This window comes from Schistocerca nitens, chromosome 10 (genome assembly GCF_023898315.1).
Source record: "Schistocerca nitens isolate TAMUIC-IGC-003100 chromosome 10, iqSchNite1.1, whole genome shotgun sequence".
Lineage (NCBI taxonomy): Eukaryota > Metazoa > Arthropoda > Insecta > Orthoptera > Acrididae > Schistocerca > Schistocerca nitens.
The window spans coordinates 91391100-91416651 of NC_064623.1; the positions used below are offsets into that span (position 1 = coordinate 91391100).

At 38.6% G+C, this 25552-nt stretch overlaps 1 protein-coding gene across 11 annotated transcripts in view; it reads left to right on the forward strand.

The window, feature by feature from the left end:
- The window catches only part of LOC126210633 (zinc finger protein 239-like), a 468318-nt gene that overhangs the window by 106849 nt on the left and 335917 nt on the right, over positions 1–25552 (forward strand). For all 11 annotated transcript variants that reach the window (XR_007540715.1, XM_049939948.1, XM_049939947.1 and 8 more), the window contains one exon: positions 16563–16667. Coding sequence is in view for 10 of the 11 variants with exons in the window: in XM_049939948.1 (XP_049795905.1) it covers positions 16563–16667 (105 nt within the window). In the remaining variant the exon portion in view is untranslated. The remainder of the gene's footprint in view (positions 1–16562; positions 16668–25552) is intronic.

The window sequence follows — 25552 nt, forward strand, 5'->3', positions numbered from 1 at the left end:
GTGTGTGTGAGATTGTCCAAAAACTAGCAAGTTTTTGCTTTCTCGTGTATGTCTGTCAACAACTTCAGGCTTCTGATTTTTGGTGAATGGTATCCGTTACTCCTAAAGTATTTGTTGGATAACTGAATAGTTGAAGATAAAATTTATTTGATACTTACTGGCATATGGAATCGGATGTGTGAGCAGATTTTGACACAAGAATTTTGCCTTATGCATGCAGTGTGTGTTTAACAACCCTGTCTGTTCCTGTAAAAATGATCATTTAAATGAACACCCATAGAATGAAGAGTGATGAAGAGATATTGAGAACTGAGATTGAAAAACCATATTGTTTATTAATTTGCAGTATCTATCTCAATTATAAAGTAAATATTTGGACATTATGATAATTTAAAACACCCACAGAATGAAGACTGACAAAGACACATATATGAGAACTAAGGCTGGCAATCTTTTTTTTGCTTATTACTTTGCAGTATCTATATTGACTGTAAAGTAAATATTCTGACATTATGTAGGATGCTTTGCATAACAGTTAACAATTATCAGTTTACTTATAAGTAATTTATCTGAAACAGACAGTCAAATGTTGACAGTAAGACTTGCTGAGCAACTGTGTACAGATTATAAAATTTATAAAAGAAACATAATCAATGCCTTAGACAGGTGTTTTCTAATGACTTGCTCAAAGAGCACTGGGAAGATAGTCACAAGACTTCACAGCAGTATTTGTGGAAAATATAAATTTTTGCATTTCTGTTCCTGTTGAGGATTTTGAGCCATGGTCCTCCTTAAAACTAAATAGAACCAAGAATGTATATGAGAACAAAGACTTTTGCAAGGCCACTATTGTATAAATCATTCTCAGACTTCTTGCCACTTCAATTCAGGGTAAAACCTTGAACTTTTGAGGATTATCTGTATCATCTTTTTTAGGAGCAACTGACTGTCTTAACTGCTGTAGTGATGTAAGATGGCGGCTAGTGTAAAAATTCGTTGTGCGTCTCCGAGAAAAAGTGTGAATTTTGCCGTGAAAAAGAAAAATTGTGACAGTTGTAAGGATGAAATTACAAAGCTCAGCGAATGGGTGTCTAGTTTACAATTTATTATCAGTTCCTTGAAGATGGATATCAAGAAACTTAAAGAAGAAAAAAGTGAACAGAACGTGAAAAACTCGCACCATGAAAGTACGAGTATGTTGGAGAATTGGACGGAAGTGAAGTACGAAAGATGCAAACAGATAATACAAGATACAGAAAACGGCGAAAGAAACATAAATGTAGTGAACGAAAATTACTTTCAAGCTCTTTCGACTACGGATTGTGAAAGTGAAGTTAACAGTGCGAGTGTACCATGTGGAAAACCAAACGACTTTGTGAATAAGGTAAAACATGGAATATTTCAGCAGCAGTTAAGTAAAAGATCATATGCGAAAGTGCTCACAAAAAATCTTCCACTGCTAAGCTGCTCTACTGAGACAATATCGACATGTGTTAGCCAAAAAGACATAATAAATAGTGCCAAACAAGACTTCACTTACTGCAAAGTTAGGCAGAAAACAGGTAATCTCAGAACAGCAAGTACCGGTAAAATTGAACTGTATGCCGACAGCCAAGGACGAAATATAGCCACTGAATTTCGGCGAACAAGTAATCAGAATTTTAATTTTAACTGTACAATAGAACCAGGAGCAAAATTCAGTGCTGCTAGGTCAATGAGTCAAGAAAAAATTTCCTCATTGAGCAAAAAGGACTTTTCCATCTCCCTGCCGGGATCAAATGATATAGCTAGGAACAAAAAAAAAAAAAAAAAAAAAAAAAAAAAAAAACTCTTAATCTTGCTGAAAAGAAAACTATATGAGCTGAGAGGAACAAATGTTATTGTTTTTTCAGTGCCACACTGTTACGACTTGGTAGAATGGTCCTGTGTAAATAAAGAAATTGGAACTGCAAATAAAGAGATGCAAAATATTTGCAAGCGGTTTGAAAATGTAACATTTGTGAACATCAGCAATTATGGAAAAGATTTCACACAACACATGGTTCTCATCTAAATGTACTTGGAAAAAACGTAATAGTAACAAAAATTTTAGAACTTGCAAATAAAATCTCAAATGTGCAGTGTGATGATAGAAAAGTCATACCTCTCATGGACAGGAAGTATTTGTTACCTGTAGACTCCAATGTGAAATCTGCTGTCAGTGAAGCTACACCTCTCCAAGACAAATGTGAAATTTTATTAATGCAAGTGAACACTCCAAATGTTAATAATTCACAGAAAGGCACATCAGTTGTGGAACAACAAACACCAGAAATAAGTGAAACAGCAGCAGCACCATCATTATCAACAGAAGCAGCAGCAGTAGCAGAACCAACGACGACTGGAGCAGCAACACAGCAATGCTTAAGGAGGAGCCAAAGGAAAAATACATCTGTGTCATTCAGTGATAATTTTTTATGGTTTCAAGCCAAGAAGGAAATAAAAATGTGAAAAACCAGCCTGCTAACTCACAGATAAGTTACAACAACATCCTATTTTTAAACATTCAGGGTCTTGAAAATAAAGTTGAAATTCTGGAGGAGTCATTGCCACAGAATAAGTATTCTTTCTTATGTGTATCAGAACATTGGCTTAAACCAGAACAAATACAATACTATGTACCAGAAGGTTATAAACATGGAAACAGTTTTTGCAGATCTCAGTACCGTAATGGTGGTACTGTTATCTATGTTTCAAATGAAATAGAGTGTAGAGAACTAGATCTTAGTTGGGCATGTGTAGAGAAACACTTTGAAATTACCGGGATCATATGTGATATAATGAAACTTATCATAGTATGTATCTACCATTCCCCTGACTCAGATGATAAAACTTTTTTAGATAATTTAGACAGTGTACTCTGCTACATAACGAAATGGAAACAGTATGTAACTGTAATTGGGGGAGACTTTAATTCAAGCTATGATGTAACGTGTAACAAACCCAGTGTAAATAAGTTACTGAATATGCTAAGGCAGCACATCTTCCATCATGTAAATTCAGAACCAACAAGACTACAAGCATGCTTGGATAATGATTTTGTCAACTGTGCACATGATATGTACTCCACCAAGGTAAAGGAATTTGTTTTCTCAGACCACTCCATGTTAACAGTAGAGTTAAGATATTTTATAAAAGGGGATGAGAGCAAGTCTGCACAAAAGTTAACAAAACCTAATACCTTAATATTAACAAAACGCAATCTCATAAAACTAACACACCAGCTGAGCATAACAACTGGGACAAATTATTTCAAAACTGTGATTCCAGTGCCCAAACAGTTTATGAAACATTCCACAATTACTTAACAGGTATTTTAAAAGCCCATCTTGTTCAAAAGAAATACCATAAAACAAGAAAGGGTAAATTTTGGTACACCAAAGAACTGGAGGATCTAAAAAATAAGCTACTGCTGTTGAAGCGCCTTGCCAAAGTAAACAATTCTAATGAAATTAAGGATCTCGAAAAAATCACTAAGAAACTGTATAAGAAAGAGTTGCAATTGGCAAAAAAAAGATACAACACAAATTTCAGAAAAAATAGTAAAAACCAATGCAAAACAGCCTGGTCAGTAATTAATACTGTTAAAGGTGAAGTCAGAAACTTCAACAAGACAGTCCCAATACCAGTAGATACATTCAATAAATATTTTGTAAGCTGTGTTGATGATATCAAAAAGCTGGTAGCTGGTCAGTAAACCCAATGTAATATGTATAGATTATCTTAAGAGAGCAAACCTAAACCATAATAGGGCCAGATCATCATTGAAACACTTCAAAGAGGTATGCCAACATGAAGTTCTTAAAATAGTCAAAGAAATGAAAAATTCATACAGTACAGATATTTTTAATATGTCAAACAATCTATTGAAAGAAATTATACATTACATTGCAGCTCCATTAACATATTCTATAAACCTGTGTCTCATAGAAGGGTTTTTTCCTGATCCTCTCAAACTATCCAAGGTAACTCCAGTCTTTAAGAAGGGTGTCAAATCAGATCCTGCAAACTACAGACCAATTTCACTAATTCCAGTACTAGGAAAAGTCTTTTAAGGCATAATATATAAGCAGATGTATGAGTACCTAGATCTAAATGGTATGTTAAGTGCATCACAGTTTGGTTACAGAAAAGGAAGGTCAGCTATACATGCCATAGAGCTCTTAGTCAGAGACATTCTAGCAGCATTTGAGGACCATGCGCACACACAGGTAACCTTATGTGATCTGAGCAAAGCTTTTGACTGTGTTGACCACTCACTTCTGCTCTCTAAACTTGAGTACTATGGAATATGTGATAAAAGTTTAAAACTCATCAAATCATACCTCAATAAAAGGAAACAGGTGGTGAGTCCAGGAAGTCATCTGTCAAACATACTCGAGGTTCAACACGGAGTGCCACAGGGATCTAAATTCGGACCACTTCTTTTCCTTGTACACATAAATGACTTACCAGGAAATATAGATGTAAAGACATATATGTATGCAGATGACACAACTTTTCTATATGTAAACCATGTACTTGATAACCTTGTAAGTGATATGAAATTGGCAAAAGAAAATGCAACATCATGGTTTAATGCCAATGGTCTGCTATTGAATGAGGAAAAGACCCAGAATATGTGGTTCAGTCTATCAAAGACTACAAAAATAGAAAAACAAAAGGCAAAGTTTTTAGGTATTGTACTTGACAACAGTCTAACATGGAACTCTCATGATGATCACATAGTGCTTAGGTTGTCAAGAGTTCTATATTTGTTGAAGAGACTGATGTGTTGTGTGACATTTGAGTACATAAGGACAGCGTACTTTGCCTTTTTTCAATCTGTTTTAAGGTATGGGTTAATACTCTGGGGAAACAGCAGAAAAATAAATGAAATTATGGTGATCCAGAAGAAAGCAATCAGAGTAATGGCTAAGGTAGATAATAGAACACATTGTAAACCATTGTTCATTAAATATAGAATTTTAACAGTTATTAATTTATATATTCTTGACAGTGTTAACTACATACTTGCTGAACTACCTAATTTAAGTGTAACAAATGAAAGCCCTGACTACTATACAAGAACGTGTACTTCTCTGCTGTTGCCACAAAACAGATTAGCTAAAACTAACAATAGTCATAAGTATATGGCAATTAAAATATATAACAAATTGTCTAAAAATGAGTCAATCAAGCCTGACAAATTATTTAAAGACAATGTTGATAACTTCTTGTTAACTAATCCATTCTATTCATTAGAATAATTTTTAGAAATGCCCAATATCAACTTAAATATGTAAAAATTTATTTTGTAAAATTAATAGGTTAAGTGAACTGACGAAGTCTATTGCATGTAATAATGCTGAATGACCAATAAAGAATCTGAATCTGAATCTGGATGACCTTGTATAGCCCGTAGATGACTTCTGTCAGTTAGTAATTATGTAATGCTATTGCAGAAGTTGTCAGCATTAGCACTGGTGGTGCCAAAACTCCCACAGCAGCGTAATCCAATTGAAATGAATCTCTTTGCTTCTTTCCTGCACCAAGAGCTTGTTTATTAAATCAGCAAGTTAATTGCATTAGGATACTTCTTACATAGTTGATTTAAAGGTGCACCCACACAATGCCTTTTCTCTGTTCAACTTCGTGCATGCACTTAAGTTTCCAATAGTGCATCCACGCATGCACATTTGTGCATACAGAATTCCGTATAAAAGGGAGCCCATGCATAAAAGCACATTGCTTCTTGGAATCAGTGCACTATTTAGAAGCCAACCAGCAGCTGGAGTCCATGTGAGTTTTGTTGTGCAGTTTATTGAGGCTATGCTGTAAAGGCCATTTATGTGCAATATTATCTGTTGGCTTGAAAGAAAGCATGCTGAAATCTATAAGACAATTACAGACAAGGTGAAGTTGTATGGAATGCCATTTCTAAACTTTTTTGAGCAAAAATGATGCCATGAATGCCAAGTACTAGTTAAAGTCTGATTATATTCCTGTAAAGACTTAAAACAATGTAAGGCTTGAAGCAGGAAAACAGAGAAGAATAAGAAAAAGAAGCCTAAAAATCAGTGGAAGGTCTATATGAAAACCGTGGTCAAATGTCCATGCTGTGGTAACACAATAGCACAACAGGGGAGCCAGATGTCTGAAAAAAAAGAAAGGTGGGTTATGTGTAGCTCCTTTGCAATCTCCTAGGAACTGAAATGAAGGTCACACTGATTATGAAAATACTATAAAATAGGAGAACAGAACCTCCATCCTAGCATATTCTGTCATGGATGACCTTAATTTGTCAAGACAGAGGATGTTAATCTGCATATAAGCTTTCATGATTAAAGATCTGTAAACAACTTATTTACAAAATGAAATACAAATGATGCATTGAAAGCTAATTAACCTTCACATAATGACTAAGAATTTCCAGAATGAGATTTTCACTCTGCAGCGGAGTGTGTGCTGATATGAAACTTCCTGGCAGATTAAATCAGTGTGCCCGACCGATACTCGAACTCGGGACCTTTGCCTTTCGCGGGCAAGTGCTCTACCATCTGAGCTACCAAAGCATGACTCACTCCCAGTCCTCACAGCTTTACTTCTGCCAGTATCTTGTCTCCTACCTTCCTGCTAGTTCTGCAGGTTCACAGGAGAGCTTCTGTAAAGTTTGGAAGGTAGGAGAGGAGATACTGGCAGAAGTAAAGCTGTGATGACCGGGCCTGAGTCGTGCTTTGGTAGCTCAGATGGTAGAGCACTTGCCCGCGAAAGGCAAAGGTCCCGACTTCGAGTCTCGGTTGGGCACACAGTTTTAATCTGCCAGGAAGTTTCATATCAGCGCACACTCCGCTGCAGAGTGAAAATCTCATTCTGGAAACATCCCCCAGGCTGTGGCTAAGTCATGTCTCCACAGTATCCTTTTTTTCAGGAGTGCTAGTTCTGCAAGGTTCGCAGGAAAGCTTCTGTAAAGTTTGGAAGGTAGGAGACGAGATACTGGCAGAAGTAAAGCTGTGAGGACCGGGCATGAGTTGTGCTTCGGTAGCTCAGATGGTAGAGCACTTGTCCGCGAAAGGCAAAGGTCTCAAGTTTGAGTCTCGGTCGGGCACACAGATTTAATCTTCCAGGAAGTTTCACTAAGAATCTCCCTTAAGTATTTCTCAGTTTCAGGAGTAACCCATGAAATTCTTTGTTTTGAACTAAGAAATAAATAGTTCTAGTTGGTACGCCTATATATCACCAGTTACCAGCTAACGAAATGTTATTGACTGCCTATTATCATTGCAGTTTCCCAAGAAGAAAATCTAAAACCTCTCTGTGACCACATTCTGAAATTTGTGAAATTGTTATCACATTGCATTTCTCATACCTCTCTTATGTAGATTTTTTTTTTTAATGCACAGGCATCTTCATGTTTCTTTTCCCATCACTGTATCTCCACAATAAACACAGCACAAACTCCCAAGCCAAGAAGGGAAAACAAACGGTGGCAACATAACATCCATGCGTATACGCGTTCCTTCCACAAATTTTTGGGCATATGGTTTTAATTTGCTTTGTTCGTGATTGCAAATGAAGAAAGAGACATCATGTGGAGATACCTTAATAGTCCAGCTTTATCCAGTAAACATAAAAGAATATTCTCATCTGTCGTAATCAGCATTGACAGGAATTTAAATTTTATCATTTGAAATCAGCAAATTTTATTAGTAATTACACTCTTTAACAAAAGAGCCACAGAGCCACCCACCAACTTATTGGTGGTTGACTGTCATTCAATAACTGCACCTTCATAGCAGTGTCTTTCCTACTTCCCATTATTTGGACAATTTTATTAAATTTGGTGTCGCCTACTACAGTCTACTACAGTCTACTACACACATAATGCTGTTTTTCTCCATGCGGCATATTCCTTACAGCCCCTTCTTCTTTGCATAGCACTCATTTGCCATCTGAGGTGTTGATATTCATACAGCTCTCTTTTCTTGAAAGGTTTCTTTAATTTTCCAACAGGTGGTATCTGTCTCTCCCACTTGTCCTCAAGTCATCCCTCCTCTGCTATTTTCCACATCTTGTCATCTCATTTTTTGTACCTTGTTTTCTATTCTGCCTGTTTCATTTTTTGAATTTCTATATTTTCTTGTGCATCAATAAAATTCAGTATCTCATGTGTTATCCAAGAAGTTTTACTGGGCCATGGCTTTTTGCGTATTGTAACTTCTGCCTTCACTATTTCATCTCTGAGCTACAGATTTGTCTTGTATTTTATTCCATTTCCATGTTTCCATCAATAGTTGCCTAATGCTCCCTTTGAAACTATCAACAATTTGTGATTCCTTGGTCAGTAGTATTACACCTAGGTATTTGATGAACAATGTGACACTCCGAAGATGTTCACTGTGGCTCCTATAATCTTGTAGTATTGAGCTCTTTCTGTTGTTCTAGGCTTGTCGTACATTTAATCCTTCTAATACCGAGTATTTTTTGTTACACTGAGCACCATCAGGGTCTTTAGTGACCCCAACGGAATTTATTTTTTATTAAGGATAGTTTCAATAATGGTAGAATAAAATAACATTCCTTATTTTTTTTTCACAATCTAAAACATGATGTCAGTGACATTACAATAAATTAAAATGCATATTTTTTTAAAATTTCTTTCTTTCCATAAAATTTACAAAAGATTCTCATGACACTAGAAACATTTTTGATTAAATTCCAAATTGACATTTATGATGCATTACACTTACAGCAATAAATTGCAGAATGGTTTTTACACACAGAACATCCACATTTTGAACAATTAACGGTGAATTTTCTATCCTCAGACCTTTTACAAAATGGACACCTTCCTCTTTTTTTTTTTTGTCTGTACTGTTGATGGAGGTACTGGGGAAATAATTTTGGCTGGCTCTCTTCCAACGAGCTGCTTTCCTAATTCTATGAGAAATGCCTGTCTCTTGTAGTTTGTCCTTCCTGCCCAGTCTGGTGTAAGATGTAGCCATATGATAAATGCATTCATTGTGCTGATATCAATCATGTTGTAAAATACCACTGGCCACCTTTTGCTCATCCTCTTTGTAGTGTACATTCTAACCAGCTTTTCCATGGTATCTATCCCTGATTTTGTTTTATTATAATCCAGAATCATAACTGGCTTGCAATCTTCACGATCCTCCACTTCCTTCCTTGAACGCATTGTACTGAGCAAAGGTACAACTTTTCCCTTTTTCGGACAATACGAAACAATTGAAACTTGCTCTTGGAATCCAAAAATAGATGAATATATGACTCGATCTTTGGTCTGAGTGAAAGCTTGTGGTAGTTCTCCTTTATTTTTTCTAATTGTTCCTAAGAGTGTGAGATTGATTTTCAGAAGTTCTCTTGCCAAACTAAGGCTAGTGAAAAAATTGTCAGTTGTTATATTTCTGCCACTGTTTCCTAAATCTTTCACCATATTAAAGCAACTCTCTTGCCTTGACCAACTTCACGAGATTCATTTTCTTGTCGACCAGTGTAGACTTGGAGATTGGGAACGTAAGATGTTGCACTATCACATACAGCCCATAATTTCAACCCATATTTTCCTGGTTTTGAAGGAATATATTGCTGAAATGGACATCTACCTCGAAATGCCACAAGTTGTTCATCAATTGTTACGTTGCTGTGAGGAATATATGCTTTTTGAAATGTGTGTACCATCATTTCAAATATTTCTGTAATGGGAGCCAGCTTGTCAGGAGCATGGTTATGACATCTCACATCTGCATCATCAAATCGGGCGCACCTTGAAATTTGCGTAAAGCGATTTCTAGCCATTGCTTCACTAAAAATGGGTCTATCATCCTCTTTGTTCCACAGATGTGTAACTGCTTCATTATGGGCCTTGTAAGCACCTGCTAGGATCAAGACACTGATAAAGCACTTCAGTTCAGTGGCATCTACTGGTTTCCATTTACTACCGTAAACAAGACTACCCTCTTTGTTAGTCCACTTTAGAATTACATCAACAATGTTTCTCCTAAGAAACAACTGAAGAGCTGGTTCTATGGAGTTTACATTTTTCACTGCAAATTTTGTTGGACCTGGCTTTACTCGCATTATGTTCCATCTCTTTTCTCTTCCACAAGCTCTTCTCAACTAATGTTTGTGCCACAATTCTTCTTTGCTTTCAGACCTACACAAAATAAAAAAAATAAAAAATAAAAAATACAAAGGGTATATCTTGGCGCTAGACCCTAATGCCCATTTACAATAATACAATGTGTACTTATATATAACAGTCAGAAATATGTGTTACTTCCTGTTCAGGCTGGACATACACGCTGACCAAATCTTCTTCTGAACTTCCGTCTGATTGAGGACTATTCTCTTCTAAGACGTCAATTTCTTCATCGCTGCATGAGATATCAGAAACTATATGGCTGATATCACTACTTGATTCTCCAGATAGAGGATTGTCCTGCAGTAATATTTCAAGCACCTCATCTTCGGAGGAAAGGTGACGAGACTTTTCCACTAAATGCAACACACAAAATAGTAGTCTCCACTTGTATGGAACAAATAACTGTCGGCTTATAAAGTATTGGCAACAATCACACGTTACAACAATATTTAAAAGAATAAAACAAAGGAAATACAGCAACAGTTACGGATTCAACGCAGAATTATTGGGTAATAATACTGCAAGAGAGAAATGGGGTCGCATTTAATCCCAATGGTATTCAGTGGTTCTATCTTGATTTTCTGCAAAACTAAATACTTTCAAAAAGTTATATTAATATATAATGAACCCATTACTTAATTCAGGAAAAGTCCGAATTTTTCATAATTTTTAGGAATAGGAAATAAGGTATATTTTACAGAAAATTATGGCCTGGGGTCATTATAGACCCCATGGTATTAGGAGGGTTAAGCAAATTTACAATTTACTGTAATTATGATATTCAAATGAGTTACTTCCTGCAAGATGTTTGACGTGGAGATAGCATTAGTTTTTAGTTTTTAAAGATTGCAAAAATTGGATCATTCATTGAGGGCTATAATCTCCTTGTTAACTGGCCAGATGTGTCATTGGTATCTCCAGTTCAGAGGCTGGTCTGATGCACCTTGTAAGCTTTCACCCTTCTGGGTCCTATATATCATGAATGTTAGCAGTTTCCAATTTAATTGGAAATTACTTTGTGTGTGTGTGTGTGTGTGTGTGTGTGTGTGTGTGTGTGAGGGCAGGGGCCAAGTTAAGGGAGGGGGCACTCACTCATTGTAATGGTTAATGGTTAAGATGTGTCCATGCACCTAGTACAAATCTTATGTTCTTGTTGTTTTGATTTAGTACAGTTTCATTGTTGCTCACTGCAATGTAACTTATAACTTCATGTGGCTCAGTGACCAAACATAAGTATTTCGATTGGACACCACTTTAGCAGCTTGTGTCCCCCTAACCTAGCCCAATAATCCAACTGGGGAAAGAGAATGAACCACATGTAAATTCTGGCAAATCTGAACGTCATTGAGAGATGATTACTAGTTAAAGGCGAATGAAAAAAGCCGTGGTCCATCATTGATTCGGTCTCAAAACCTTTTTGTTTCCAGGTGTGCGCTTTACAGTACACAGGGTTTACATTCAGTATTGGTAATTATGAAGGAACATAATAGTTAATGAAAAACTGACAAATACACAATTCAGTGCTAATACATGCTACTAATCAGCTTGTCTTCATAGTAAAAAATTGGTAATTAAAATATCCTATTGCTGTAGTTTACTTCCTGAAAGATGGAAACAAAAAGAAAGCTTATGCTTTTTCATCAATAATGTAAGGAAATGATAAATTGCTACTCACTGTAAAGATGACAGGTTGAGTTGCAGACAGATGCAATGGTAAAACCACTTACACATTAAATTTCAGCCAAGGCATTTGTCAGAAAAGAAACACACACACACACACACACACACACACACACACACACACACACAAATGGGCACGCCCAAGTTGAAGCACAACTCATGCGCACATGGCTGCCATCTCCAGATGGCAGTCATGATGTGTGCATGAGGTGTGCTTGCTTGCTTGTGTGTGTTTCCTTTTCTGAGGAAGCCTTTGGCTGAATGCTAGTAAGTGTCTTTTCATTGTGCCTGTCTGCATCTGAACATGTCAACTTTTCAGTGAGCAGCAGTCTATCTTTTATTACATTGTCAATACTCTAGCCTGTACTTTCCATTGTTCAGTATTTGTTTTTTGTTACTCCATTATGTAAAGCTTTAAAGCACAATTAAAGTTTAATCTACTGAATCAAGGGTTTCTTAATTGTTGCAGTAGGTGTTAGTGGCAGTATACAAAATAGCTATCAAGTGAATTATTAGAATTTCCCATACTAATATGCCCTGGTCACATGGATTTCCTTGATAAACGTACTGTGTACATTGAACTGAGGTGATCATGTTTTGCACTATCCCCTGAAGAAGTTCCCCACAAATCAGGACAAAATATTACATTTATCAAGAAAATCTTTTTGTCCACAACATAATGGCTGAGAATGTGTTAACAGCTGTAGAATTCCCAGCTGAATAAGATTGTTTTGTGAGCTATCTTACTGTTACAACATTTGTAGGTTTAGAAAAACATTTTTGACAATGTAGATTTGAATGCATTGTGAAACTCTGAAGTTGCTGAGGGTAAAATCTGAGGAACAAAAAGTCATTGACAAACTATACAGAATCTGGATTGCAGTACTAAGCATTGAAAAATGTGAAAGTGAGATAGCTTGGAAGATGAGATGAGATGAAGTATTTTGAAGAGAGACTGCAAGATGATCATCAACAATAGTGAAGCTAGGGTAATGGAGATGATGTTGACCAAGTTAGTTCAAGAAATTATACACTAAAGAGTTGTGGAACAGTTTTTCCATTTGGTGAAGAAGATAACTAATGCTGGTGGAAGACAAGGCCTATAAGATGCAGAGAAGTCTTTTTTGAGAGTGTCAGTGCAGAATGTTGTGTTATATGGAAATGAAACATGGGCAATGAATAGTTCAGATCGGAAGAGAATAGAAGCCTCTGAAATTTAGTGCTACAGAAGAATGCTGAAGATTGTTTAGCTCTATGGGATAAAGAAGTGGTACTAAATCTATATGGGGAGAAAAGAGCTTAATGGCACAACCAGATTAAAGGAAGTGATTAGTTGACAGGACATATCCTGAGGCATCAATGAGTCATCAGTTTGATGCTAGAGGGGACTGCGAGGAGTGAAAATTTTAGATGGAGACAACAGCAGACATGTTGAAGTGGATGCAAATTGCAGCAGTTTGCAGAGAATACGCTAAGGGAAGAGTGGCATCAAGTAGGCTTCAGATTAAACACCACAGCTGAAACATTATTTAAAGTTGCGATTGTACAAACAGTTATACAGCCTAGCAGCATTCTTCCAAACCACATCTCAAAGAGTCAGAGGTGACCTTACAGCATGACCTTTGGGTGAGTGCTACACTCTGATGATACCGCTGCCTCCCACAACTCCATTAATTAAAGAGATGGATATTCCAGAGAATGATAAATTAAGGAAATGGACCATGATGGGTATGGTGAAGAGCAGTTATTGTTATCAGATCATGAACGGTATGGTTTTTTGTCAAAAATATGATTCTGAGCAAACACTTTTAATGTTCACTGTTAATTAGGACTTCACATGCCATTATACGACATTGATCCTCTCACACTTAAACTCTAAAATGAACAAACACCTTGCAAATAATTGTATTACAAATGGCTAAGCAACATCAACTGAACAGTTCCTGCTCACAGGTAACCTCGACCTGACCACCCAGTTCAGATGTTCGGGCTGAACTTTTATGACTTGACTCGCTCCATTCAACTGCTACACCAAGTAATCGCACACAACACAATGGTGAGACTATTCAAAACATTGTCAGCAGTCAAGGATTAATCTGAAATTCTACCTCAGCAAAACCATAGGTAGCTGCAATGTAGTCATTGTGATTAAGCTGTTCCGTATACTTACTCTCAAATATTGTAGATAACAGCAAATATCTTGAAATGTGACAAAATAGGATCTTCACAAACTCTGTTCACTTTAATCACAATATTTGTTTTGGAAATAACCATTCCATAGCTACACTTTGTTTTGTTTTATTTTATTTCTCTATTTTTTTCTTTGCATCTAGTTCTGTGGTCACAGACACATTCTTGTGCTAACATTTCTATCATCAACCAAGCCCTCATGCTCTAATCTGGGATGCAGAGTTATCATTTAGTGCACTTCAAAAAGATATTAATAAATAAAAGTAAAAATGGTGGCACTCATACGATGAAAAAGTGCAAACAGATTTTATGCCTGTGTTTTGATACACTTTGCATTTCATATAGAGCTGTTGTATTTCCAGTGGATGACTATCGCATCACTGAGGAACACAACACTCATCATTCTGATTGATACTTCTGTGGTGTGGTGTTCAAGAAGAGAAATTCCTTTTTGCTGTAGTGTGTATACCAACAGAAATTGCCACATCACTACCTTCATGGCATTGCCTGCAACAAACATTTACTGATAAGTAACCTTCTAATCTGGAATATATTATTTCACTGGATTTTGGTCTGTGTTCAGTCATTATCAAACATGTGGTTAAAACTTAACCACCTGTTGTGGCTTAACTTGCTGATTGTCGATGATATGATTGAGTTGTGTAACTTAGGTTTATTGCAGTTCCTCCATTTTATATAATGTGGGTTAGGTTTATGGAATGTCAGCCCATATGACAAGTTCACCAAAAATTAATATAGTTCAAATGCACAGAATACTTTTAAGATATGCTTATTGCATCACAACATAGACAAAACTGACATGGGTTTAATGCCTAAAAAGTGGCATAAGACTGGTGCTAAAACTGTGGCAATACTAACTCAATTTGGTTACTGTTATTGCTGGTTATGTAAGTTCCAGCAATTACAAAGTCACATTATGCATTGCTTCAATAGAACACTTAAATAGAACGTAATTGATTTTACAATTGAAATTTGTATCCTTTCACAAAACTGATTACGAAATTTATCTTGACAGATCATTACAATGTCTCTAATGCAGGTAGTATACTGAAATATCACAGTTTTCATACCAAAATTTAATTAAATGTACAGCAGTAACATAGTCTTCATTATTATAGCTTTAGAATTGTAGTATAAATTTAGTTTCTAACATGAATCCTGTACCTTTACAACTGGCTCCGTGGCAGTTACTGTTACTTTTCTGCATATTAACTCCACAAAGGATAAGCTGGAATTATGTTTACAATATGTTCTATGTACTTTTGAGTTGTAACACAATACCTTCTTTAACTTTTCAGAACTGGTTTAATTTCATCCTAAGTCAACTAATGAATATTTTGTCCATAAAGGACAGCATTATGACGTCTGCGACTCTTGACAAATACAAATAAAACAGTGTTCTGCATCAATCACTTGTTTATTCTGCTACTACGCATTTCAATGGTTCACACCATCATCTTCAGGTGAAGAAATGTTCATTAGTGCAAAGTACACACATCTTTTTGCAATAGCAGGCCCAGGGCAGTGTAGGTTATATTATGTTATGTTGTATGTCCTATCCACTGTACATTATGTTTACACCATTCAATTGTCAAGCATGAACACAATTTACATTGGAAAAGATGTACAGCTGGCAGCAGTAATCAGACATTTACAGCTCTAACACCCCTCAAAAGATGCAGCATAACCTACAATGCCCTTTGTATGCTGCTGAACAAATACGTCTGTATTTAACACTATTTAAATAAACAGTTCTTCACCTGGAGATGAATGTTTGAACCATCCAAATGCATAGTGGCAAAATAAAAAAGTGGCTGGTGCAGAACACTATTTTATTTGTATTAAATCAACTAATTTCATTAATACAGTTGGCAAGAGATGTTACAATTCAGCCTTCTGCACACAAACATATAACTTCATGTAAATATTGCATGATAGTACTCAATCACCACTATGTGTGGAATCATACTTTTCATTTAATACTGTACTAATATGCTACATTACATGGGAAGTGTTCCTTTATGATACTTTAGTAGGTGGAGTGTGTTTTTGAGATATTGTGCACTAAAATGCAACACCTTTAAGGATGTTATCCCATCTTGTTGACTTACTGCTTTGCATGAGCCACCTTTGCCTGGGTTACATATTGTACAATAACCTAGCACTTTTACTGGACTTTTAAGACTTTTTTACAATGGTTGATTACTTACTTCACAGCCTGGATTTTTGCAAAGTGTACAGGACTAGGGTGCCTCTGAACTACATCCCCAAACACTAGTATGATGGTTCTTTATCCAAATATACCTTATAAATTTGCCATATAATGCTTGTACAGTTCCATGTAAATAGCTGTAGTCACTTCCACAATGGCATTTGTTAGGTGGATGGAAACCAATGAAAGTGTGCAAATTACTTTTGTGATTGTATTTGAAAGTTTGTTGTAGCATATCTTGTGGCTTATGTGGCATTCTCCATTAACTTTTTTCAGGAAAATTCACCTTCAGAAGATTTTCGCACATCTAGCACATTAAATATTGAGAAAACAGAGGATGAGGAAGAAGAGGAGAAGGCAATGAGCAAGGACAGTGGGGAGGTGAGTCATGTTCTCCTGTAAGATGATTTCCCTACCCAGACACTCAGTGTGTCAGGATGCATGCCAGTGCATTCGCGCAAGGTCTCTAAGAAAGAGATCCCAAACAGTTAGTATTCTTTCTGTGTGTTGCAGATTTAGGGATCATTCTTAATGGAATAGAAATATTTTATTTTTAAAAAAATTGTTAAAATCATCTAAAAAAACTTCTGGTAGCCACACTAGCTGTAAATAGTTTTTTTGTTACTGGGTCATACATAACCAGTTTTGCGATGATTTAATTGCTTCATATAACTAATTTAACTCTGGGGCATTAAACATACACATTCACCCAACATTCAGATTATGTTCAAATTGTCAGAACCAATTGAAATTGGATGGTGAAGAAATGAAACATCTAAAATTCCAATGGGCGGCAGGTGCAGACAATGTATTAGGTTGGTGCACAAGTTGTAGCATTTTTCCATAACTTTAATAAACACTACTGCTACACATAACAAATACTTTAGTCATCAATAATACATCCTCCTCCACTATCTACAACAGTGTACCAATTTTGGCTGATCACAAATCACACAGGAAAAACATTTGTCTTGATTTTTTGCACTGCTTTGAAACTGAGGGGAGGTTTTCTTGCCCCGAATTGTGACAGGTGATGAAACCTGGGTTGTTCACCATTTTGACCCCGTAACAAAATGACAGTCAATGGAATGGCACCATTTTCAATCCCCACAGAAGAAAAAATTCATACAACTGCTTCTGCTGGTAAGGTCATTATCCCTGTGTTCTGGGACTGTGAAGGTGTGATTCTTATTGATGTGATGCCAAGAGGTGATACCATTAATTCACAAGCATATGTCAACTCATTAACAAAACTCGAGGCACCTTTCTGGCAACTTCGGTGCCACAGCAACCCAGGAGACGTTTTGGTGCAACACATTAATGCTCAGCCCCACGCAAGTCTGAAGACTGCTGAACGCATCATGTAATGGGGTTGGACAGTGTTACCCCATGCACCCTACAGCTCCAACCTAGCCCCCTCAGACTTTCAGTTGTTTGGGCCATTAAAGTATGTCATTTATTGAAGACATTTTGAGGATGAGAAGGTAATTCACACAGTGAAGCACTGGCTCTGCCACCAGGACAAGGACTGGTACCAACAGGGCATACACTCTCTTGTTTCGTGCTGGAGGAAGGCCATAGAATGGCATGGAGTCATGTGTGTAACTCTTATTATGTTCAATAAAGAATTTTTGAAGAAAAAAAATGCGGTGCATTACTTTCTGGGGAACCCTCATATTATGTCTCCTCTCTCTCTCTAAAATTGTAATAAAGGGTTAATCTGCATTTACAGTTTACTGAACCTTGAAATAAAATAAATAACACAATAAAAAGTTCATTAACATGTTAGTTGTTAAGAATGGAACATACGATTTTATGGTTTGGGCACCCACAGCTTAGTTACATAATATAAATTTTTAAAAAACTTTGAAAACTATAAAAATGTTCTAAAAAAACTGCTGATAGCTGCATTAGCTGTTAACATTTCATTTATTACAGGATCATGTATGACTGGTTTCACAATGATTTAATTGCATCCTGAGGTGTATACATATAATTAATGTAACGTTGGGTCATTAAAGATACATGGTCTCCCAAAGTTTGGATAGCATTTGAATTAAAAGAACCATTTAAATTGGAAGATTAAAAAGTGATACATCCAACATTTGAATGTTTAGCAGGTTGAGGCAGTGCAGATAAGAACTGGAAATGGCGAGTGTGGACCAGTGATGAAAAACCAACAGATGCCTGCAAGAGCCAGATAGTGCAGATGTGACTATGCCTGAAGTATGAAGGCTGGGCCACGAAACATCCTAACTGATAAAGTGCTACTGAAAAATCAGTAACATTAAGTTAACTGGCTGTTTGGTGGTCTGGTCTTTGTACTTCAGGCATGGTCACTTCAGCACTATCTAGCTTTTGTATCATCTCTTGACTTATCATCACTGGTCCATACTCACAGCTTCCACTGCTCATGTATGGGGTTGTTGCACAATTTCCTAATGTTACATGTTGATATTCCGGTTGCTATGGCTTTATTTATCGACTGTCATTTTTTACTGTAGATTACTGTTACTTTGCCATCAAGGGGTAAAAACAAGAGAGCAGATGACGGTCGCTGGCCAACTACGAGAATAAAAAGGAAAAGCCAGCCAGTCTGGGACACATGAAAACATCCACTCTAAAAGCATTAGAGTGGAGAACACTAAGGGACAAAGGACATGCACTAAAACCTGTATCAAATGATAAAATCCACCACTGCATATAAAATGTAAAACTAAATTAGCCAATGGCAACAAGTCCAGTAACTGAAGAGTCCATCACAGGGCAGCCAAAGGACAGTTCACCAAGATATGGGCCACTGTCACCCGGGTGCCGCACCAACGCTGAAGTGGGTCATCACGGTGCAGGAGGTAGCCATGTGTCAACCAAGTGTGGCCAATGTGGAGCCAGCAGAGAACCACAGAGTCCCTGTGAGAGGCCTACATGGAGGACTCCCACACATTCATAGTCTCCTTAATGGCATGCAGTTTGTTGCGCAGGCTGAGGTTATGCCATTCCGCCTCCCAAAGCTGCAAAATCTTGCAGCATAGTACTGAACGCAGATCAGTTGCAGAGAAGCCGATCTCCATAAGGGGTTTCCACGTAGCATGTTTGGCCAGCCTGTCGGCAGGCTGCTCAAGGAGACAGTACGCAGAAGAAACGTCTCCCCAGTGCGTGAATGGATGTGCTCAACAGCATGAGATAAAGCCACCAGCTCAGCAGTGAAAAGCCTGAAGACATCGGGCAAGGATGCTGTTCAATATGTCCTCCATGGACATACACAAAGCCAACGTGAGCATCAGCCATCGAATTGTCAGTGTAAACCACTTCGTGGCCTCAGTGCATTGCAAGAATTGAGAGGAAGTGGCAGCGGAGAGCCATGTGGTTAACTGAGTCCTTAGGGCCATATGAAAGGTTCATGCGAAGTTGTGGCCTAGGTGTACGCCATGGAGGTGTACGTGAATGGACCTCAAGTTTAGGTGGTAAATGCAAGAACTCCAGTTCAGAAAGAAGGGATGAGACACGAATTGCGATTGGAAGCCCTGATTTGGGTCACCAATATGGGAGATGAACCACAGTGGGTGGGAAAAGGAGACAGTGATTCGGATGCACAGGAGAACTATGAATGTGTGCTACTTAACCGGCCAGCAGTTGTGCATGCCTAACATGCAATGGAGGCACTTGGGCTTCACAAGGATGCTGGTCACCGGACTCATCCTAAAAGATCCTGTCACTAGGCAAATGCCACAGTGGTGCACTGGGTTGAGTAAACACAATGCTGAGGGTGCCACCAAACCATAATCCAGACTCTCATAGTCAAGGCAGGATTGAACATGGTCTCTGTAGAGCTGCATCAGCATACAGCAATCTGCACCCCAGTTGGTTTTGCTCAGGTTTGCTCAGGCAGTGGATGGCACTGAGGTGCTGCCAGCACTTCCACTTAAGTTGACAAAGGTGAGGAAGCCAAGTCAATCGGGCACCGAAAACCAGTCCTAAGAATCGATAAGTCTCCACTACATTCAGTGGATCATCATTAAGATAGAGTTCTGGTTCTCGATGAACGGTACAACACTGACAAAAGTGCATATCACATGACTTTGCAGCCGAAAACTGGAAACCATAGTCTAGTGCCCATGACTGCACCTTGTGGATGGTTCCCTGTAGGCACCGCTCAGCAGCACCAGTACCGGTGGAGTAGTATGAAATGCAGAAGTCGTCTGCAAACAGAGTGGGGATGGAAGGACCTACAGCTGCTGCTAGGCCATTAGGCCATTAATGGCCACTAAAAACAGAGAGAGACTCAATACAGAGCACTGTGGGACCCCATTCTCCTGGATAATGGGGGGGGGGGGGGCAGGGGACTATGGGAGGCACCAACTTGGACACAAAAACTATTAAGCGACAGGAAATTTGGGATAAAAATTGAAGTGAGTCTCTGAGACCGCATTCGTATAATATGGCAAGGACATGATGTCGCCAGGTTGTGTCATATGCCTTTCATAAATGAAAAAAGATGGCAACCAGGTGTTGGCATCTGGAAAAGGCTGTTCAGATGGCAGACTCTAGGGGCACAAGATTATCAGTGGCGGAGCGACCCTGGCGGAAGCTGCCCTGATGTGGAGCCAGTAGGCCACGTGACTCCAGGACCCAACCCAACCACCGACACACCAAATGTTCCAGCAGCTTACAAAGAATGTTGGTGAGGCTGATGGACCAATGGCTATCCACATCAAGTGGGTTTTTACTGGGTTTAAGCACCAGAATGATGATGCTCTCCTGCCATTGTGATGGAAAGATGCCATCGCACCAGATCCGGTTGAAGATGATGATGATATGTCCCTTGTAGTCAGACGAGAGATGTTTAATCATCTGACTGTGGATCTGATCTGATCCAGGAGCTGTGTCAGGGCCATGTGCTAGCGCACTGAGCAGGTCCCACTCTGTAAATGGGGCGTTATAGGATTCACTGTGGCGTGTAGTAAATGAGAGGACTTTCCCTTCCAGCCACTGTTTTAGAGTGCAAAAGGCTAGGGGGATAATTCTCCACCGCAGAAGCTCGAGCATAGTGCTCAGCAAAGTACTCAGCAATCGTGTTTGTGTCAGTAGATAACACGCCATTTATGTTAACACCAGGAACACCTGTTGGGGTCTGGTACCCGAAAACATGTTTGATCTTTGCCCAGACTTGGGAAGGTGACGTATGGCACCCAATGGTTGAGACATATCTTGACCAACACTCCAGCTTCCGTCGTTTGATAAGATGGCAAATGCGAGCATGGGGCCATTTAAAGGCAATGAGGTGCTTCAGGGAAGGGCGCCACTTACGATGCTCTAGAGCTCCCTGACGCTCCTTAATTCCTTCAGCAACTTTTGGCAACCACCAAGGGAATGCCTTTTGCCAGGGGCACCCTAAAGAGCAAGGGATCATGTTTTCTGCCACAGAAACGATTGTTGTAGTCACCTGCTCAACCATCACATTGATGTTTCTGTGTGGAGGAGATTCAACGGTGACAGCAGAGGTGAAAGATTCTCAGTCTGTCTTGTTTAAAGCCCATCTGGGCAGGTGTCCGTGAGCCTGACACCGAAGCAGTGACAGGAAGACGGGGAGGTGGTCACTACCATACAGGTCATCATGTGCTCTCCAGTGAATAGATAGGAGTAGTCCTGAGCTGCAAATTGGTAAATCAGTAGCCAAGTAACTACCTTGAGCCACACTGAAATGTGTGGTGGCCCCAATTTTCAAGAGGCAGAGGTCGGACTGAGACAGTAAAGATTCGTCATCTCTGCCTCGGCCAGTAAGCGCAGTGCCACCCCACAAGAGGTTATGGGCATTAAAATCTCCCAAAAGTAGGAAAGGTGTAAGGAGTTGATCAATCAGTGCAGCTAATACATTTAAGGGTACTGCACCATCTGGAGGAAGATATAGATTGCAGACAGTTATTTTCTGTGTCATCCTTATTCTGACAGCCACAGCTTCAAGAGGGGTTTGAAGGGGCACAGGTTCACTACATACTGAGTTTAGGACATAAACACAAACGCCACCTGACACCCTATTACAGTTGTCATGGTTCTTGTAGTATACCTTATAGCTGCGGAGGGCAGGGGTCCACATTGCCGGGAACCAGGTTTCCTGGAGGGCAACGCAGAAAGCGGGTGTAAAGCTTAACAGTTGCCATAACTCATCCAGGTGGTGGAAAAAACTGCCGCAATTCCACCGGAGGATGATGTCTTTGTGAGACTGGGAAGACATGGAACATTCAATGGGACAGTTTACGCCTGAGGGTCACCTGCTGCCACCAGCTTTTTACCTGAGCGGTCTATATCAATTTTGTCTGAGGGTCCGGTGAGATCAAGGTCCTCAGCAGACACCAGAATCTCCACCTCATCCATAGATGGAGAGCTTGGTTGTGGAACAGTGCTCAAGTGAGTGGGACCCATACCAAATAGGACTAATACGGGATATTGAATGTATACAGAGAAGGGAAGCATGAATGGTCACAGGTTTTGTAAATCCATAGGAGAGTGTCTCAGAGATACTGAACTGGCAGACTCTTTAAGATAGATGTAAACTATCCCGAGAAATTCTATTAACAAAGTTTCAAGTACAGTCTTTAAATGGTGACCCTAGGAATATACTACAATCCTCTATGTATCGCTCATGTAGGGATTCTGGGGGTAAGATTAGAATAATTACTGCATGCACAGAGGGGTTCAAACAATCACTCTCCCCAAGCTCCATATGTGAATCAAACAGGCAGAAACCAAAATAACTGGCACAATGGAATGTACCCTCTGCCATGCACCTCACAGTGATTTGTAGGTATAGATGAAGATGAAGATGAAGGACACAATTTCTTGTGACCAGTAATGATACAGGTTAGGAATGGTCATTGTTATTCATGAGCCAATCGATGACGGGCAAGCAGAGATTCACATATGGCCAACCACTAATTTTTCAGATTTTGGCATAGAGCATGTGGTGTTCACATACCTTATTTTTGAACTTTCGCCATTGTATGCAAATGTTTCATGATGGTGAAATGTTTCTTGCTTCTATCTATGGTTTTCTTTTCCTGTTTTTGTCCATAGTAATGTTGGTTGACCTTCTGTCATTCTTCTGGTTCTTCCTTTCTCTTGTTGTGGTGCTGTATGTCTCCTTTCTTTTCTTCTTTCCATTGTGTAATTATTTTACTGGGAACAAGGGACCGTTGACCTCTGAGTTTGGCCCCTTCCTCTCATCTTTTAAACCAAACAATCAACCCAACATAAATGCACTTCATTCTTCACAGTGCTTGCCTAGATTCAGGTAACAGTTTGCCTGTTCATTAACGTCCCTCACATACAGGCTTCACCATTTTTACTTGGCACATGCTGCTATGTCATGTGTTGCCCTGAGAAGACATCTTCAGGCATGTGGTAAGAAGGGAAGGGGCTTTTAGTAGCAAACAGATGCACAAGCCAGTGCCATATACTTCTCCTATTGGTATATGTATTGTGTTTAAAGAGATATGCCCCATGTTCTTTTAGCAGATATGACTTAGCGCTTAGAACCATTACTTTTTATTGTCTCTAGTAATAACCTTGGGATAAGTCATTGAGTGAAACTAAAGTTTTCCAATCCCAAAAGCATGTAATATGAATTGATTGTGATGTGAACTTAAAAACATCCTGCAGAGACATATTCAAAGAATTATGGATACTAGCTACTTCTTACCAGTATATTTATTCCTTAATGAAATTTGCCCTAAATAATATATATCTGCTTTTTCAAAGCAAGTGATCACTTCAGGGAATGAATACTAGAAGTAAGAATATGTGTTGTTGATGTTGTCTTCAGTCCAGAGAGTGGTTTGATGCAGCTCTCCATGCTACTCTATCCTGTGCCACTTTCTTCATCTCCCAGTAAATAATGCAACCTACATCCCTCTGAATCTGCTTACTATATTCATGTCTTGGTCTCCCTCTAGAGAATTTTTACCCTCCATGATGCTTCAGAACATGTCCTATCAACAGATTCCTTCTTCTAGTCAGGTTGTGCCACAAATTTCTCTTCTCCCCAATTCTATTCAATACCTCCTTGTTAGTTATGTGATCTACCCATCTAATCTTCAGCATTCTTCTGTAGCACCACATTTTGATAGCTTCTATTCTCTTCTTGTCCAAACTATATGTCGTCCATGTTTCACTTCCATACATGGCTACACTCCATACAAATACTTTCAGAAATGACTGCCTGACACTTAAATCTTTACTCAATGTTAACAAATTTCTTTTCTTCAGAAACGCTTTCCGTGCCATTGCCAGTCAACATTTTATATCCTCTCTACTTTGACTATTATCAGTTATTTTGCTCCCCAAATAGCGAAACTCGTCTGCTATTGCAAGTGTCTCATTTCCTAATCTAATTCTCTCAACATCACCTGATTTAATTAGACTACATTCCATTATCCTCATTTTCCTTTTGTTGATGTTCATCTTATATCCTCCTTTCAAGACACTGTCCATTCCATTTAACTGCTCTTCCAGGTTCTTACTGTCTCTGATAGAGTTACAATGTCATTGGTGAACCTCAGAGTTTTTATTTCTTGTCCATGGATTTTAATTCCTACTGCAAATTTTTCTTTTGTTTCCTTTACTGCTTGGTCAATATACAGATTGAATAACATCAGGAATAGGCTACAACTCTGTGTCACTCCCTTTCCAACTACTGCTTCCCTTTCATGCCCCTTGACTCTTACAACTACCATCTGGTTTCTGTGCAAATTGTAAATAGCCTTTTGCTCCCTGTGTTTTACCCCTGCCACCTTCAGAATTTGAAAGAGAGTATTCCAGTCAACATTGTCAAAAGCTTTCTCTACATCTAGAAATGCTAGAAATGTAGGTTTGCCTTTCCTTAATCTATCTTCTAAAGTAAGTCATAGGGTCAGTATTGCCTCATGTGTTCCAACATTTATATGGAATTCAAACTGATCTTCCCTGAGGTCAGCTTCTAGCAGTTTTCCATTCGTCTGTAAAGAATTTGTGTTAATATTTTGCAGCCGTGACTTATTAAGCTGATAGTTCAGTAATTTTCACATTTGTCAACACCTGCATTCTTTGGGATTGGAATTATATATTCTTCATGAAGTCTGAGGGTATTTCGCCTGTCCAATCCATCTTGCTCGCCAGATGGTAGAGTTTTGTCAGGTCTGGCTCTCCCGATGCTATCAGGAGTTCTAATGGGATGTTCTCTACTCCCTGGCCCTCTTTTTGGCTTAGGTCTTTCAGTGCTCTGTCAGACTCTT